Source organism: Megalobrama amblycephala, linkage group LG5 (assembly GCF_018812025.1).
Source record: "Megalobrama amblycephala isolate DHTTF-2021 linkage group LG5, ASM1881202v1, whole genome shotgun sequence".
Classification (NCBI taxonomy): domain Eukaryota; kingdom Metazoa; phylum Chordata; class Actinopteri; order Cypriniformes; family Xenocyprididae; genus Megalobrama; species Megalobrama amblycephala.
This window is the reverse complement of record NC_063048.1, coordinates 33,866,604-33,883,915: the sequence shown is the minus strand read 5'-3', so window position 1 is coordinate 33,883,915 and position 17,312 is coordinate 33,866,604. Positions and strand designations below refer to the sequence as shown.

The window sequence follows — 17,312 nt, the reverse complement described above, 5'->3', positions numbered from 1 at the left end:
AAGTTGTAGTAAAAAAGGTAAGAAACCTCATAAATTCCTTCTATATAAATCACCTCAGATAGGCTACTGCCATTGGACCACAAAGAGTTAAATAAATAACTAACAGGATGTAGGTAGTCGACACACCTATTTAAGGCTTGAAATCCCTTAAAGAAAGATCAAAACAAAAGAATGCGGGGTTTTGAAGTTTAAATCAGCTTTAAATGTTTTTATGTGATATATCTAGTATTAAAGGATTAGTTCACTTTCAAATTAAAATTTCCTGATAATTTAGCCTACTCACCCCCATGTCATCCAAGACGTTCATGTCTTTCTTTCTTCAGTCGAAAAGAATTAAGGTTTTTGATGAAAACATTCCAGGATTTTTCTCCATATAGTGGCCCTCATGGAGCCCAAATGGTTGAAGGTCAAAATTACAGTTTCAGTGCAGCTTCAAAGCGTTCTATACGATTCCAGACGAGAAATAGGGGGCTTATCTAGAGAAACCATCGCTCATTTTCTATTTAACAATAATATTTAACCATAAATGCTCATCTTGAACTAGCTCTCTTCTTCTTCTCTATTAGAATTCCGGCAGTGTAGATGCTGCTAAGTGTATTACTCCCCTCCTCAGGTCAAAGTTTGAACTAATTGTTATATACTTGCACTAGCATATTGTATATGACAATTTAGTTTAAACTTTGACCTGAGGAGGGCAGTAATACACTTAGCAGCGTCTACACTGCTGGAATTCTAATAGAGAAGAAGAAGAGTTCAAAATGAGCATTTATGGTTAAAACGTATAAAAAATGTTTTGAAAATGAGTCATGGTTTCTCTAGATAAGACCCTTATTCCTCATCTGGGATCGCTGTAAACTGTAATTTTGACCTTCAACCATTTGGGCTCCATTGAAGTCCACTATATGGAGAAAAATCCTGGAATGTTTTCATCAAAATTTCTTAATTTCTTTTCGACTGAAGAAAGAAAGACATGAACATCTTGGATGACATGGGGGTGAGTAAATTATCAGGAAATTTTAATTTGAAAGTGAACTAATCCTTTAATATAGTAGGCTACTCAGCATAAATTAGTACCACCCCTCTGAACATATTTCTTAATGATGATAACAATTACAATCAATAAAAAGATGGAAAAAAATGAAATTTATGCATATACTTAATAAAAACAGAGAAAAATATGCCATTAATATCTGTAAAATAAGTAAACTGGACAATTTTGCCTAAATGAAGGGTTGCAAAAATGACCACCCTTGATTAAATTCAACAAACATATTCTAGTATAGGCTATGTCCTCCATAAATTTTTAAGTATACTGCTCTGACCCTTCGTGGCACTGATTGAGTGTACAAATTCATAACAAATTTTCACATCTATTCTGTTAGGATCTGTGGATTTTGTTTAACTCCTTGAGTGCCCTGATGTTTGATGGGGAGTGTTGCTCAACTTGTCTCTACAAAATTCCCCACAGCTGCACAATGGTCTAAAGGTCGAGTGAAATACTTGTCCACTGAGGAATTTTCACCTTGAAAAAAGATTTTCACCAGAAAATTGATGAGACACCTATTTGTATTAAAAATTTCAAAATAATTCTTCTGAAATCTGAATACAAGTTTATACTTTGTATAAAAAATACTTTGTAAGGCTTATGCATACAACTTAATTCATCATGATTACTATTGTAATGTAGGTTAATTATGTTGTGTTATATAATATTGTTTTTATTTTCACTAACTGTAAATGATTCAACAGTGTTTTCATTAACAGTATGTATTTCAAAGCAGTAAAAATAACGACTTAAAGGTGCAATATGTAAGACTTTCTGTCCACTAGAGGTCACTAGAGGTCTATTCAAAACAAAGGCGTAGCTTGATGACGCCAAGTTTGAGCGCGGGGACATGTCTTAGGACATGTGGTCTTTAGATCACAGCCGGTGGAAAATAATCGGGATAGGACTCGGGCAGAAATCATGTTCATGGATGCGATTATTAACGTTACTGTACTATGAAGCAGAGCAGGACCGAGTGTTTTGGGAGCTGAACGAGGCTGCTGGAGCGATTGCGCAATACACGCCTCACGAGCAGAGGAACTTTTATTATGCCGCAGTCGCCGGCGCTGCTTCCGCTTTTCTGGTCATGAGTATGAGGTAACACAGCTCTGTTTATTATATTAGATACATTTGAGAGTGTTGAAAATGATGTTATAATGTTACTCTGTGCATTTGCTCAGCAGCTGTTGTGAGACACTTGTTGCACACTGCAGTAAGATAGACTGATATTAGAATATCATGTTAAATGCTGGATGGCTTGTGTTGATAAATGGCATGCAATTAATTTTAAAATGTATGATGGAGAAAATGCTGTATTACTGTTACTAAAAATAAAGCTGCTTCTGATTATGCTAAGTTAGCTACTTCACAAAATACTGTTTTTCTCTGAGGCATGGTAAAACATGGTACTTGCAAAAAAAAAAAAAAAAACTCAAGAAAATTAGATTTAAACAATAAGACTAAACGTGTTGAGCTATATAACAATAATTAGTTTTCTGTCTATAAATATATCAAAACAGTTGTTCCCTTGCCTATTAAAACATGTAATATATTAAAGCTTCTTTGGTGTTTCCATGGTTTATACAAAATAAAACCAGAAACTGAGGGTAACATGGGTATGATGCAATTGACAGGCGACTCCTCACACGTCCCGGAGCCTTGGATAAAATTGCAATTTTCTCACAATTTACAAATAGTTGCAAACATTTGGGATGTTGTAAGTACTCAAGTGAACAAAATATATAACACTGTCCTAGTGGTTTTTGGATATTACATATTGCACCTTTAAACGTTGGTTAAATGAACAATTGCATATGCATCATATGCAAACTATCATGCTAGTAAAAAGTTGATGGCAATTTATAAGTCTATTTATAAATGTCTAAAATGTTATAAATGAGTATATTAAAAATGTTTATTAATCTAAATGAATTCAAAATGTAGAAAAATCATTTGGAATTAATGAATGAAGACTTGTTTTGTCCAGAGTTTTTGAACGAATCTCTTGAATGAATGATGCATTGACAGATCAAATACATTTTAACCAAGTTTGCCGCACAAGTGCTGAAAAGTGAAGGTAAAAGTTTTTTTCTAAAGATGGTTTCTGTCAGTTTAGGTAGTTCTCATCATGCAGATGTATGTTTAAGTGTTCGTTTTCCCAGTAAGTTTGGTATTAGTTAGTTGATGCTATAAAAACAGTCTGTAATGTCATGATTGACAGCTGTGCTTGTGATTAGGCATGTTCGGCTTAAAGGATTAGTTCACTGTAAAATGAAAATTACCCCAAGATTTACTCACCCTCAAGCCATCCCAGGTCTATATGACTTTATTCTTCCTGGTCAACACAATCGGAGTTATATTAAAAATATCCTGATGCATCCAGGCTTTATAATGGCAGTGAACGGGACGAGTTTGAAGCTCAAGAAAGTGCATCCATCCATCATTAACGTACTCCACAATAAAGACCTTCTGAAGCGAAATATCCAACAAGTTATAAAGTAAAATAGCTTCTGCCAGACTGCCTTCAATATTCAACTTGCGAAAAATGTAACTGATGTCGCGTCAGTTAATCTTTTTTCTTAAGTTGAATACGAAAGGCATAGGATGTAGCGTAAGCATTTTCAACTGCCAGAGGCGTTACACTTTCTTCGTAAGTTGAATACGGAACGTGGTCTGGTGGAAGTTAGATATTTTACTTTATAACTTGCTAAATATGGATATTTTTCTTACACAAATGCATTGCTTCACTTCAGAAGGCCTTTATTAACCCCCTGGAGCCGTGTGGAGTACGTTTATGATGGATGGATGCACTTTCTTGAGCTTCAAACTCGTTGGTCCCATGCACTGTCATTATAAAGCCTGGATGCGTCAGGATATTTATGAATGCCACGAATTGTCATGTGAACAAGCAAATCCACAAAGAAAGAATAATAAAAAAAAATGTTGTAGGGCGAATTCAGGTCATCTCAATAGCAAAAGGTGTCCCAATCACCATGAATTGACCCTATGCTAAATAGATAGTTTTAATTTGGTAAATGATTTCAATGTCTAAGTCAAAGTGTCATCTAAAATTTAAGCAGCTCATAAGTAAAAATAAAACTTGTTATGGCCTTAAATTGAAAAAAATCTAATTTAATATTTTTCAAGACTTTAAGGGTGCGTTCACACTTGTAGTTCGGTTCGTTTGGTTCATTTGGTCCGGACCAAATAAGAAAAAAAAAACATTTAGTCCTGGTCCGATTAGCGTTCACATTGGCAATTTTATCACCAAACCTTAAGGCATAGGGATGCATTCACAACATGATTGGTCGGATTTTATGACGTATTGCCTATTTTGAGACGGAACTTACTGAACATCCAAAACAATGCTGTTTTCTGAGGTAAATGCGCTCGTTATGTGTGCGTAGTGGTGCGTAGCCTGCATGTGATGGTATTTTGGCCAGCTGGGAACTCGTGAAGAGCTTATAAAATGTGTAAAGTAGTCAAAACAGCGGCGGGAATCCATCCGTCACACACACAAACAATCTGCTGCGTGGAGACGAGCTTCTGATGCCTGTGATGGGCAAACTCGCGACTATGACGAGAAAAACCGACATGCGTGAGGATTATGTCCTTTTTAGGGTCTCCTCTTCCTGTTTTTGGTTCGTTTACATGTCTTTGGTCCGTGTTGCGTTCATATATCATTCGAACCGCACCAGAGTTCGTTTAGAAGCAGACCGAGACCCATCTTTTCAGCGGCCTCTGTCCGCTTGTTTGGTGCGCACCAGGGTTCGGATGGCACCGTTCACACATGCTCAAATGTACCGCACTAACCGAGCAATCGCACCAGGGTTCGTTTTAATCGAACCAAACATGACAAGTGTGAACGCACCCTAAGGATCCAAGGCTGAGTTCTTGCCTAGAGCATAACCATACCGGCAATCCAAACTGTATGCTAATTGTCAATTATATTTGATGGAAGTCCTGAAAGAAATCCCAATTTGGCAGTGTCCAGGATTTAAAAGTGTCCAGAAAGTTTTTGTTGAAGTATAATGGGTGCTAATAAAACAAAACAAAATGTTGATCAAGACATAAAAAAACAGGCATGGCAATACCTTAGTGGTAAAACATCAGCGATGTTGTCTGGGTAAATTTGTTGCCCATTCTCAATGGGAAAGAGACCAAGCAACATCGCTCAGCAAAACTGCCTGGCAACAAGTTGCCCGTGTATCATCACCTTATAAGCAAAATCCTTAAAAATAGTGCCCAATGTTCTGTTAATATGAAGGAATTTTCACATTACCCATATTTTGAATGACATTGCATTTTGTTGTGTTTTAGGGTTAAAAGAAATGTCCATAAACTTAAAGAAAAGATAGTTCACACAAAAAAAGAAAATTCTGTCATAATTTGCTCATCCACATGACATACAAACCTGTATGAAGGAAGATTCTAGATGACAATCTGTGAAAGAGACAGTGCTTAGCAGGGTGCTTAACACACACACAGACACACATGCACACAGCACTGGAGAGACACTGCACCATCATGACTTACAAATGTGTAAGTGTAAAGACTGCCAGTCTACCTCGCTCATGTGTTGCTGTACCAGCCCCTGGCACCACTGCAGCTATCACAAACTAGGGCAAGCTATTTATATCACAGAGAGGAGAATGAGAGAGAGAGATTTAGAGGAAGAGGAAAGAGAGAGTTCAGGTGCAGGAGAGTGCAGGCATTAGGAGGAGTAGAAGGTGATGCAGCAGATATGGGATGCAGGAGAGACAGCGAGTCAGATAGTTAATAAGACAGACAGGCTGAGTGAAAAAAAGTGAAATATAATTTCATTTCAGCAACAAAGTATCAGATCAGTTTGTAGAGTATTTTCAGTCCACTGTAGAAGAACAGAAGAATAGTATTGTGTTTCTATCAATCAAGTTAGATCTATTGCGGTTTCAGTGTTTTTCTCTCTCAAACTTGTTTACACACAACACCAAAATGTCTCCTATGTAAATTAACCATATCCTGACCTGAATAACAACAGCACAATATTCTTACTTTTTTTTTTTTTTTTATCAACGGGTCAGCAGCAGGACCACGGACTGCTCACTAAAATGAGCAGTGCAGTATATCTATGATCCTTATTATATAATAAATAATGTGCGGATGTGTCATTTAAGGAAGTGGTTTTGCTTCAGGACCCAGATTTTACACTGGACATCAATTGGTGACCCAACACAGTAGCAAAACTGTTCACTGTACTAAATTAACAAAAATGTTGTTAAAATGCAATGTGAAGCGCAAAGGCCCAACAATATGTAAAACTATTTACATGATATAAGAAGAACAAGAAAAACAGGAAACATGCATAACAAAAGCAGACGTGTGATTTCAAACACATGGAACACACAATGGGCAAAGCTAAACAGATACGATTTTGGTTAATTGCACTTGTTATTTGCATTAAGTGATGTTTTTTCTCTGGAAATTTTATCAACAAAAGACTTTTCATATTATACCATCAAATCATACAGTAGTGGCCAAAAGTAATGTCCTTATGGGAATATTTGTTTTTAATGACACTAAACTTGGTTAAGGTATTTATCTGACAAAATTATTTGGCAAAAAAAGGCAAACTATAACTACTACTTTATTTTACTATGCACAGATAAACAAAAATCTCGCAGGAAAAAGCATACATTGACTACACGAATTATCAGTTTTAATATTTCATTGGTTCTCTATTTTTTTTTTCTTTCTTTTTTTTTCTTTTTTTTTTTGCATGTTCATAATTGCCTGGCCAAAAATTACGTCTTCACAATTTGTTTCATTGTGTTATCAAGCACAATTATGCAATATTATTACAAACACTGCATCTGAAAACATAGGCAGCTGATATAGAATGCTTTTGCGCACAAAGGTACCTCATGAAACTGATTTCAGACTGAATTCTGAGGCAGCTTAACGGTTTAATGATCTACAGCAAAACAGAGCGAGCCTTGGTGAGAAATAAACAAACATTTAAATACATTTCTCGCTAGAAATGACATTAGAAGTGGAAAACGTTGATCAACATTGACCTTGATGCCTTCTTACCTTGGAATATATCTTCTGCTGGAGGAAATTTTTAATAATATTTAAATAAAGGGTTAAGATGTCAGTTTTCCTTGGCGGACATCACTTTTGGGCACCATCATATCACAATATCATATCATGTTATATTACAAACCCGATTCCAAAAAAGTTGGGACACTACAAATTGTGAATAAAAACAGAATGCAATGATGTGGAAGTTTCAAATTTCAATATTTTATTCAGAAAACAACATATATGACATATCAAATGTTTAAACTGAGAAAATGTATCATTTTAAGGGAAAAATAAGTTGATTTTAAATTTCATGGCAACAACACATCTCAAAAAAGTTGGGACAAGGCCATGTTTACCACTGTGTGGCATCCCCTCTTCTTTTTATAACGGTCTGCAAACGTCTGGGGACTGAGGAGACAAGTTGCTCAAGTTTAGGAATAGGAATGTTGTCCCATTCTTGTCTAATACAGGCTTCTAGTTGCTCAACGGTCTTAGGTCTTCTTTGTCGCATCTTCCTCTTTATGATGCGCCAAATGTTTTCTATGGGTGAAAGATCTGGACTGCAGGCTGGCCATTTCAGTACCCGGATCCTTCTTCTATGCAGCCATGATGTTGTAATTGATGCAGTATGTGGTCTGGCATCGTCATGTTGGAAAATGCAAGGTCTTCCCTGAAAGAGACGACGTCTGGATGAGAGCATATGTTGTTCTAGAACTTGGATATACCTTTCAGCATTGATGGTGCCTTTCCAGATGTGTAAGCTGCCCATGCCACACACACTCATGCAACCCCATACCATCAGAGATGCAGGCTTCTGAACTGAGCGCTGATAACAACTTGGGTTGTCCTTGTCCTCTTTAGTCCGGATGACATGGAGTCCCAGTTTTCCAAAAAGAACTTCAAATTTTGATTCGTCTGACCACAGAACAGTTTTCCACTTTGCCACAGTCCATTTTAAATGAGCCTTGGCCCAGAGAAAACGCCTGCGCTTCTGGATCATGTTTAGATATGGCTTCTTTTTTGACATATAGAGTTTTAGCCAGCAACGGTGAATGGCACGGTGGATTGTGTTCACCGACAATGTTTTCTGGAAGTATTCTTGAGCCCATGTTGTGATTTCCATTACAGTAGCATTCCTGTATGTGATGCAGTGCCATCTAAGGGCCCGAAGATCACGGGCATCCAGTATGGTTTTCTGGCCTTGACCCTTACGCGCAGAGATTGTTCCAGATTCTCTGAATCTTTGGATGATATTATGCACTGTAGATGATGATAACTTCAAACTCTTTGCAATTTTTCTCTGAGAAACTCCTTTCTGATATTGCTCCACTATTTTTCGCCGCAGCATTGGGGGAATTGGTGATCCTCTGCCCATCTTGACTTCTGAGAGACACTGCCACTCTGAGAGGCTCTTTTTATACCCAATCATGTTGCCAATTGACCTAATAAGTTGCAAATTGGTCCTCCAGCTGTTCCTTATATGTACATTTAACTTTTCCGGCCTCTTATTGCTACCTGTCCCAACTTCTTTGGAATGTGTAGCTCTCATGAAATCCAAAATGAGCCAATATTTGGCATGACATTTCAAAATGTCTCACTTTCAACATTTGATATGTTATCTATATTATATTATGAATAAAATATAAGTTTATGAGGTTTGTAAATTATTGCATTCTTTTTTTATTCACAATTTGTACAGTGTCCCAACTTTTTTGGAATCGGGTTTGTATATCATATCTGATATTTAGGTCATATCATCATGACTGGTGATACCTAGCGACAAGAATATTTTTGGTGCGCCAAAAAAACAAAATAACGACTTATTTAGTGATGGGCGATTTCAAAACACTGCTTCATGAAGATTCGGAGCACAAATGAATCAGTGTATCGACTATTGAATCATGATTCAGATCGCGTGTCAAACTGCCAACGGCTGAAATCACGTGACTTTGGCGCTCCGAACAGCAGATTCGATAAACTGATTCATTTGTGCTCCGATGCTTCCTGAAACAGTGTTTTGAAATCGGCCATCACTATATAAGTCGTTATTTTGTTTTTTTTGGCGCTCCAAAAATATTCTTGGTGCTTTATAATATTAATATTGAACCACTGTACTCACATGAACTGATTTAAATATGTTTTTAGTACCTTTAGGGATCTTGAGAGAGGAAGTGTCATTGCTCCCTTTGTAGGCCTCACGGAGCCATCGGATTTCAACTGAAATATCTTAATTTGTGTTCCGAAGATGAACAAAGGTCTTACGGGTGTGGAACGGCATGAGGGTGAGTAATAAATGACAGAATTTTCATTTTTGGGTGAACTAACCCTTTAAGAATTTTACTTGTTTGTTACAAAAAAGAAAAAATCTAGAAAAAGATTCCTAAAAAAAGTATCACAGTTTCCAGCAGTACACTGTTTTCAACATTAATAATAAGAGTGGTAATATTATTGATTTTTCTGTATTTTTCTTCAAATAAATGTAGCCTTAAGGAGCATAAGAGACTTTTTTCAGACTCAGAGCCATTAAACATCTTTCAGACCCCAAACTTTTGAATAGTAGTATATATAATTTATATAATTTTTCTGTTAATTATATATATTTAGCATTGGTAAGTAGCAGGGTAATGAAATGTATAGTTAGTTTAGTTTATTATCCTTTCAGAAAATCTTTTTGTATCTGTGGCACCCTTCAGTCATCAACAACAGCAACTATCAAATACAAGCAAACATCAACACATTACAACACATTACAAATACAACCAACATTGAACACTAACTAATGTATAATCACAAACCCCAGCCAGGGTGATGTTGTATGACTGCTGAATGTAAATTATCCTTTACATATCATGCATTTTCGATCAAATCCATCATTCCCAACAGCCTGATCTCTTGGGTGAGTTTATAAAGGGATTATTTACAGACTGTAATTTAAGCATACATGGCTCAGATCCACTGTTTTGACTCCCATCTGAAGAGTCTCAGTGGTGGGGAAGGCAGGCAGAGAGGACTTTGACCCTGATACAGCCCAGTGAACAGAGAGGGGAGGGGGGGTCGCGAGTTGAGTCGAGGCACGTGCCACTAAAGCAGGTCAACAGTCTTAATGAAACAACAAGGCCAGGCTGCCAGACACAACCAAATGAAAGACTTATGAAGTGTGTATTTATGTGTGTGTGTGTCTGTGTGAGGGAAAAACACGGAGTGGGTGTCTATGAGAGCTCTAGTTTCTAACACAGAAATAAAGGCCAGCTGTTTGCCCACAAAGATGCTCCCAGCTCTACTAAAACACAAATCACACTCAGTGTAATTCAAGAGCAAAAAATAAAGAGCATTTCTGTGTTTTTCAGACAGAGTGAGAAAGCACACAGAGTCCTCGGGGTGTGTACAATAAATTCACTTCAACTGTGTGGTGTTTTGACAGGAGAAAAGTGTGATTTAGAATAGATGTCTCAAGATTAATGTTATAAAGTGTTTGTCAAAATACCATTTCACTGTCACTCAGAGGCACAACCGTACATTCATGGCTGCTCGGAATAACCAAGCTCATTATCACATACAATCTACAGGGCAGTACACAGGGTCACAGAGTGAAATGCGTTACGGGTAACCTCTAGCCCTCACTGTTTTATCCATCTTTTTTAACCTGAGGATAATGACCCAAATATACTATTCAAACACACAAATACACAAAATGCACCAGTGTTCACAGTCATAAAACACATACACACAATAACAGAGATGTTAGCCATGCTCTTATTGGTATTGATAGCAAACACCCGGCAATGCTGTCCAAGCCTCAGCTGTACTCTACTCATTAAAAGGTCATGAATGCATAGTATACTGTAGCAACATTACTTGCCTGTTGAACTTGCAAAGCGACCATGACATAAGAAATTGAATTTGAAATCAAAACACATATGGCAGTAGTTGTTGAATTAAACCAGTGAAAAAGGCCATTTATTGAATGTTAGTGTATGATTCCTGTTTGATTATTTCTTGACAACCAAATCCTAACAAGCAGGGGGGTCTTGTTGGAGTGACTTGTCAACACTGGAAGAAATGAACCTACCTATTATGTAATCGCCATGGACCGATGGTAGTTGGAAGGCGGTAGCTTGCCAAAGCAAACTTTCCTAAGTGGTGCTCACTGCAGAATCAAATGACATCCAGCTCCACCTCTCTGGATGTCATGGGTTGAGCTTGACCTAGCCCAGCACTACCTCTGTGGATCTAAAGGGTTGAGGGATAGAGTTATGGATAGGGTTAGGGTGTGGTTGGACCTTCTCCTCCCATTACACCCATATTACATTTAGAGAGGGGAAGCTAGACGTCTAGAGAAGAGGAGCTGGACATCATGCTCCACCCATGGCTCTGCAGTAAGCAGCCTCTCAACTTTCCGGATGAGTCTGCACAGGGGTGCGTTTCCCGAAAGCATCGTTGACCAACTATGGTCACAAGTTCCGTAGTTACCAACTTAATTCAATGATTTGGCGATTCCCAAAACCAAAGTTCTAACAAAGATTTGCAAACAGCATTGCAAACTTGCATGGTTGGAACTACAGATCTCAAGCTCTGGAATTAAATAGATTGTACTCTTGGGCACAAAAACATTTAGTACATTCTATTTATTTCATTCTATTTAAATATATACATTTTAATCTATACATCTCAGTGTGTCAAAATAAATCAGCGCCATTTTTGGAGAGTGCGCATGTGCGAATGACATATGAGGGAACCAGCGATGAATCAAACATTAAATAAAGCAAAACGACAGGAAACAAAATCAGTGAAGTAGTCAGTGGGTGCCATGTTTGTTACAGCAGCATCACAGAGATCTCAAATAGATTAATTAGCAGAAGATATTACTCCTCCACCTGCGTGTGACGTCTTTAACGACAGTCCCAAGGTGCGTTCATGCCATGTCATAATTACCATAATGATTCTGATCTGTAAAAAGCCTTCACGTGCTTGTAGAACTTGTACAACGTGAACACTCGCAAGAGCTACGACTTGTACCACGTGGCCACTGTACCACCTGACCACTGCAGTCTAAAGGGTTAAAGGGTACATTAAAGTACAGCAAGAGCGAATCGGCAGCATACGGAGCTTTATTTGCTGTAATTACGAAATGGCTTGAACGCAGCACTAGATTGTTGAACCAACATGGTTCAAACGACAGAGGAGCGACCATGTTACTACGGTTTCAGGAAACAGTCATGACTAGTTGGTTAGTTTCTCTAATGACACATTGTACTATGATAGTTAATCAGCGAGTTACATCGTTGTACCCCGTACCCCTGGCTGGTAGTTTTGAAATTCTGAAACGAACACCAAACAAACTTTGTTTTGGCCTGATTTTGTTCGAACTGACATTACACCAGTTTGTTCTTTGATTTCGCTTTAAGCATATCAGGGGCTTTACCTAAATAGAATATTTTGGTTATAGGTTTATTTACACCATCATTCAGTTTGGGGTCACACTGTAAAAAAAATCAAAAGTTGAGAAAACTTAAAAGTTTAAGACAACAAACTTCAGCAGATTTTTGAGTTTTCTCAACTTGTTGTATTCAGTTTATACAACAAAAAGTTGAGAAAACTCAAAAATGTCCTACAAAAACAAGTTGAGAAAACTTAAAAATCTGAAGTTTGTTGCATTAAACTTACATTTTCTCAACTTTTGATTTTTACAGTGCAGTAAGATGTTTAAATAAATTAATAATTTAATCAAAATGAATAAACATTAAGACTTATACATTGTCAATTCTATTTCAAATAAATGTAGTTCTTTTGAATATGCCAATATGCCATTTTCAAAGTCTAAGTGTGAACATGGGCTAGACAAGAAATAATAGAAAATAATACTTTTATAAACAAGGATGCATTAAATTGATCAAAAATGACAGTAAAGGCATTTATAATGTTACAAAAGATTTCTATTTCATAATGCTGTTCTATTAAGCTTTCTATTCATCAAAAAATCCTGAAAAAATGTATCAAGGTTTCCAAAAAAAAAAATAAAATATGCCAAAGTCAAATATAAAGCAGTTTAAATAATAAATACATTTCCAGAATGTTCTGGGAACCAAGCATTGTTAGCTAAATTCCTGGATTTCTGATGTCAGAAACCTAAAATAATTAACTATCACTGCACAAAACGAAGGCTGGGCAAGTAAACTACTGGTCTTGAAGAGAGCAGGAGGAAGGAAGAAAAATATTATTATTTTTGAACCCTAGAAGAACTAATGATAAGAGTAAAATGTGGAAAGGTCAACCAAATCTTCTTCTATGTCAGAAAACAAGTCCCCCGAACATGACCTTCATATCTTGCACAGCACAAACTATCTTTGAACACGTCACAATGTAATGCAGAAGCTTTGCAATGAGGCAGTTATTGAAGGAAGGGGTTAACCAGCTATACCGGGAAAAAAAACCCTTGACTAACATTATAAATGGACCTCAGGGGGAAAAAAAATTATGCTTAAAAATGGGTTTTAGTTCTACTGCTTATTGTATTCACAAAAACAAGATGTCCATTTGTGTTCCCAACACTTGAAAAACGTATTTGGGTTTAATGTTTTCAGAGAAGCACAAGAGGTTTTCAGAAGAATAAGGTACGCTTTCAGCCAGTGACCTGAGTGACTCTGTTTCTCTTTTTCCCTCTCTTCTGAGAAATCACATCTCCGCTTATCTCCTCTACCACAGAAGAAATAAAAGCTCTTCTCAGTCCCTGCCACTCCTCAGGTAAGAGGTTACAGCTTCAACGAGCAGCAAAAATATTCCATGAATTCTGAGGCATAGCAGTGTGAATGTGAGATGTTGTCCTCGGGGCCTTAAAGTGCTGGCTTCTGAATGTAGGTTAAGATGTACTACTCACAAGACCTCCATTAGCTTTGAACATGCCCAATTTGGAAAACTAGAGTTTGCTGAAAAAGATAAAGAGATCTTGCAAGCACTCAAAGCCTGAGGAACCACTGTGTTGTGTGGAACAGAAAGCCTTTTATCCCAACAATGCCTCATCCCAAGCTCACATAGAGCATTAAAGGAATAGTTCACACACAAAAAATTAGTGTTGTTCCAAACCTGTATAAATTACTTTCTTCTATGTAGCACAAAATAAGTTTTTGTCCAATTTTTCAGATGACTAAATGATGACAAAATTCATTTCAAAGTTCATTTTGGGGTGAACTATCCCAAAATTAATTTTGAGATAGTTGAAAATTCAGCTCATAAACTATTAAAATGGGAAAAGAAAGAGATTTTTTTGTTTAATTTGTTCTCACCCTCTGCCTGTCCTCCTCAAACACGGCCTCATGCACACTGCAGGCAAACAGAGCTGTGGGTAGATCACTCAAGTCCATCATCTCTTCGGAGTCTTCTTCAGTCTCTCCGAACGCCATCTCTTCTTCATCATCCTCTTCGGGATCGCTGCTGTGACCCTCAGAGCTGTTGCTCCACAATTTCCCAACCTCACGCATCATTCCCCTGCCCCACCAGGAGAGGGCGTTAGCACAAAGGGCACAATTCAGTTGACATGTTGAGGCATTCAAGGATATAAAAACTAGTTTGCTTTTTGGTATAGGTAATACAGTTAGAAAAAAAAGAGAGGAAAAGTAGTCTTCGTGCACTATATTTCATGACTTGAAATGGTGATCTGTGAGTTAGCCAGCTTCTTCATCAATACACTTGCAATGTTTTCTGTAGGCTGTCTTGAAAAATGAATGTGCTTCAATTTTCATCCTCCTGAGACACAGCAATGCAGTTTTTTCCTCTGTAGAGGACATTATATTTCAGCAAATTTCTTTGACACCATATCACAGATTCGGGGCTTTTCAGAAATTTCCAAATCTTTGGAGGTTTAACCATGACAACTCCCTCTCCTTGGTCTTTAAATATGACAGACAATTCACTGAATGACTAAATTCAGCACTCTTATGGGAATATGATAACATTTTGTAATTATCATTTAATATTGACTACTTTTCAAAGTCGAAAATGAACATCTCATGACAACTTTAGTGGGGTTTTAAAGCAGAATATGACTTTCTGTTATGAGACATGCATCAATTTCATAAATGTCCACTGTAGAGGACACCAGGACTTACTGTGTGCTTATCAGACATTTTAGGGAGACATTATAAGTGAATAGGGAAGAAATCATATATCAATATTTCTATGCAAAATAAGATATTATGAAAATGTTGCCATGCTTTTACTCATTATTATAGCTACTTCTTTTTTTCATTAAGAACAATGAATAGAGACAATGAATAGATACATTGTATATAATGGGAAACCCCATCTTTGTCCATGTTTACACACATACTGTGTAAAGTAAAATAGTATAACAAATCATTCTCTAATATCTTTCACACCTTAATTGAGAATCTTGTGCATAGTTTGGTTCACGTGGAAGTTTCCGGGACCTGTCGAAGTCCTTAAAGGGATAGTTCACCCAAAAATGAAAATAATGTCATTAGTCCCCCTCATGCCGTTCCACACCCGTAAGACCTTCGTTCATCTTCGGAACACAAATTAAGATATTTTTGTTGAAATCCGATGGCTCAGTGAGGCCTGCATAGCCAGCAATGACATTTCCCCTCTCAAAATCCATTAATGTACTAAAAACATATTTAAATAATTTCATGTGAGTACAGTGGTTCAATATTAATATTATAAAGCGACGAGAATATTTTTGGTGCACTAAAAAAACAAAATAACGACTTATGACTTACTTCATGAAGCTTCGGATCGTTATGAATCAGCATGTCGAATCATGATTCAGATCGCATGTCAAACCGCCAAACTACTGAAATCACGTGACTTTGGCACTCCGAACGCTGATTCGACACGCTGATTCATAACGCTCCGAAGCTTCCTGAAGCAGTGTTTTGAAATCGGCCATCACTATATAAGTCGTTATTTTGTTTTTTTGGTGCTCCAAAAATATTCTCGTCGCTTTATAATATTAATATTGAACCACTGTACTCACATAAACTGATTTAAACATGTTTTTAGTACATTAATGGATGAGAGAGGAAATTGTCATTGCTGGCTATGTAGGCCTCACTGAGCCAACGTTCTTCAACAAAAATATCTAAATTTGCGTTCTGAAGATAAACGAGGGTCTTACGGGTGTGGAACGGCATGAGGGTGAGTAATAAATGACATTATTTTCATTTTTGGGTGAACTAACCCTTTAAAACCCTGTTTTGGTTATAGAGCGTTGTTCCCCTTTTTCATATTAACTGAGACCTCTTGTCCTCTAAAAAGGACATATCATTTCCCCCCCCCCACGGCATTTGTTTCTTATCCTCCAAACATGTAATGATGTCAACCTTAACGTACAAAACTTTTTTGTCTGTGGGTCTCAGGAGGATTTACCATAGGGATTTACACGCATGTTATAGCGCCATCTTGTGCCACTTTCACGACTGCATTGTGTATAATAAGGGTGTAATCTTATTAAACGCGTGTCTCTAATATAATACTATAAAGTATGTGTTTGCTAACCTGATGAGAATGCAAACATGCGTGTTGCTGGTTGTATATTCATGGCGATAAAAAGAAATTACCCATAATTCAGAGAATTTTCGGAGAAAAACATCGCTGCAGCACTACATTTCGTAACAAACCGATTAGCATTAAACTATCAAGATGGAACTGACAACATAAATGTCATAAAGTGTTCAACGTCGGTGTTATTCTATTAATGCTGCCACTTTCATTTGATGTAAATGTCAAAACAAAATCGCAAAATACCTACATCAGAGACAAATCTAATGGCATGATGATACTGTAAGTTTTATAGATCACTTACCGGTTATCTTTGCAACTGATTCAATATCGATGTCTGAGCGAGAGGCCATCCACTTTAAGATCCGAAGCACATAAACATGAATGCAATAAGGGAATATTGCTAAATGTCAATTAGAAATACGTCTTTTCAACATAAACAGTATATTCATCGTATGCTATCAAAACGACGAGTGACAGTGAGGAATGACCAATGACATTCAGGTTTATCTCATGATCAGCCAATGGGATTCGAGTATACGGGAGATTGAGAGACAGAATTGATGACGTGTGACAGAGGACTCAACCCTAAATGGGCGCCCTGCTTGGTGTATGACATCAGAATTCATTATGAATTTGACACATATTTTTATTTTCACCTTATGAATTAACTATATTAAATATATGT

At 37.1% G+C, this 17,312-nt stretch overlaps 1 protein-coding gene across 3 annotated transcripts in view; it reads right to left on the bottom strand.

Moving 5' to 3' along the window:
• rcan3 (regulator of calcineurin 3) overlaps positions 1-17,084 on the bottom strand; it is a 43,497-nt gene extending 26,413 nt beyond the window's left edge. Inside the window, exons 1-2 of one of the 3 annotated variants that reach the window (XM_048191932.1) lie at positions 16,929-17,084; positions 14,392-14,593 (exon numbers count right to left, since the gene is read on the bottom strand). In XM_048191932.1, the coding sequence (XP_048047889.1) occupies positions 14,392-14,589 (198 nt within the window). In that variant the 5' untranslated portion in view covers positions 14,590-14,593; positions 16,929-17,084. Of the gene's footprint in view, positions 1-14,391; positions 14,594-16,928 lie in introns of those variants that run through there. The other 2 variants (XM_048191936.1, XM_048191935.1) reach the window with 2 other exon arrangements.
• Positions 17,085-17,312: the final 228 nt, after the last annotated feature.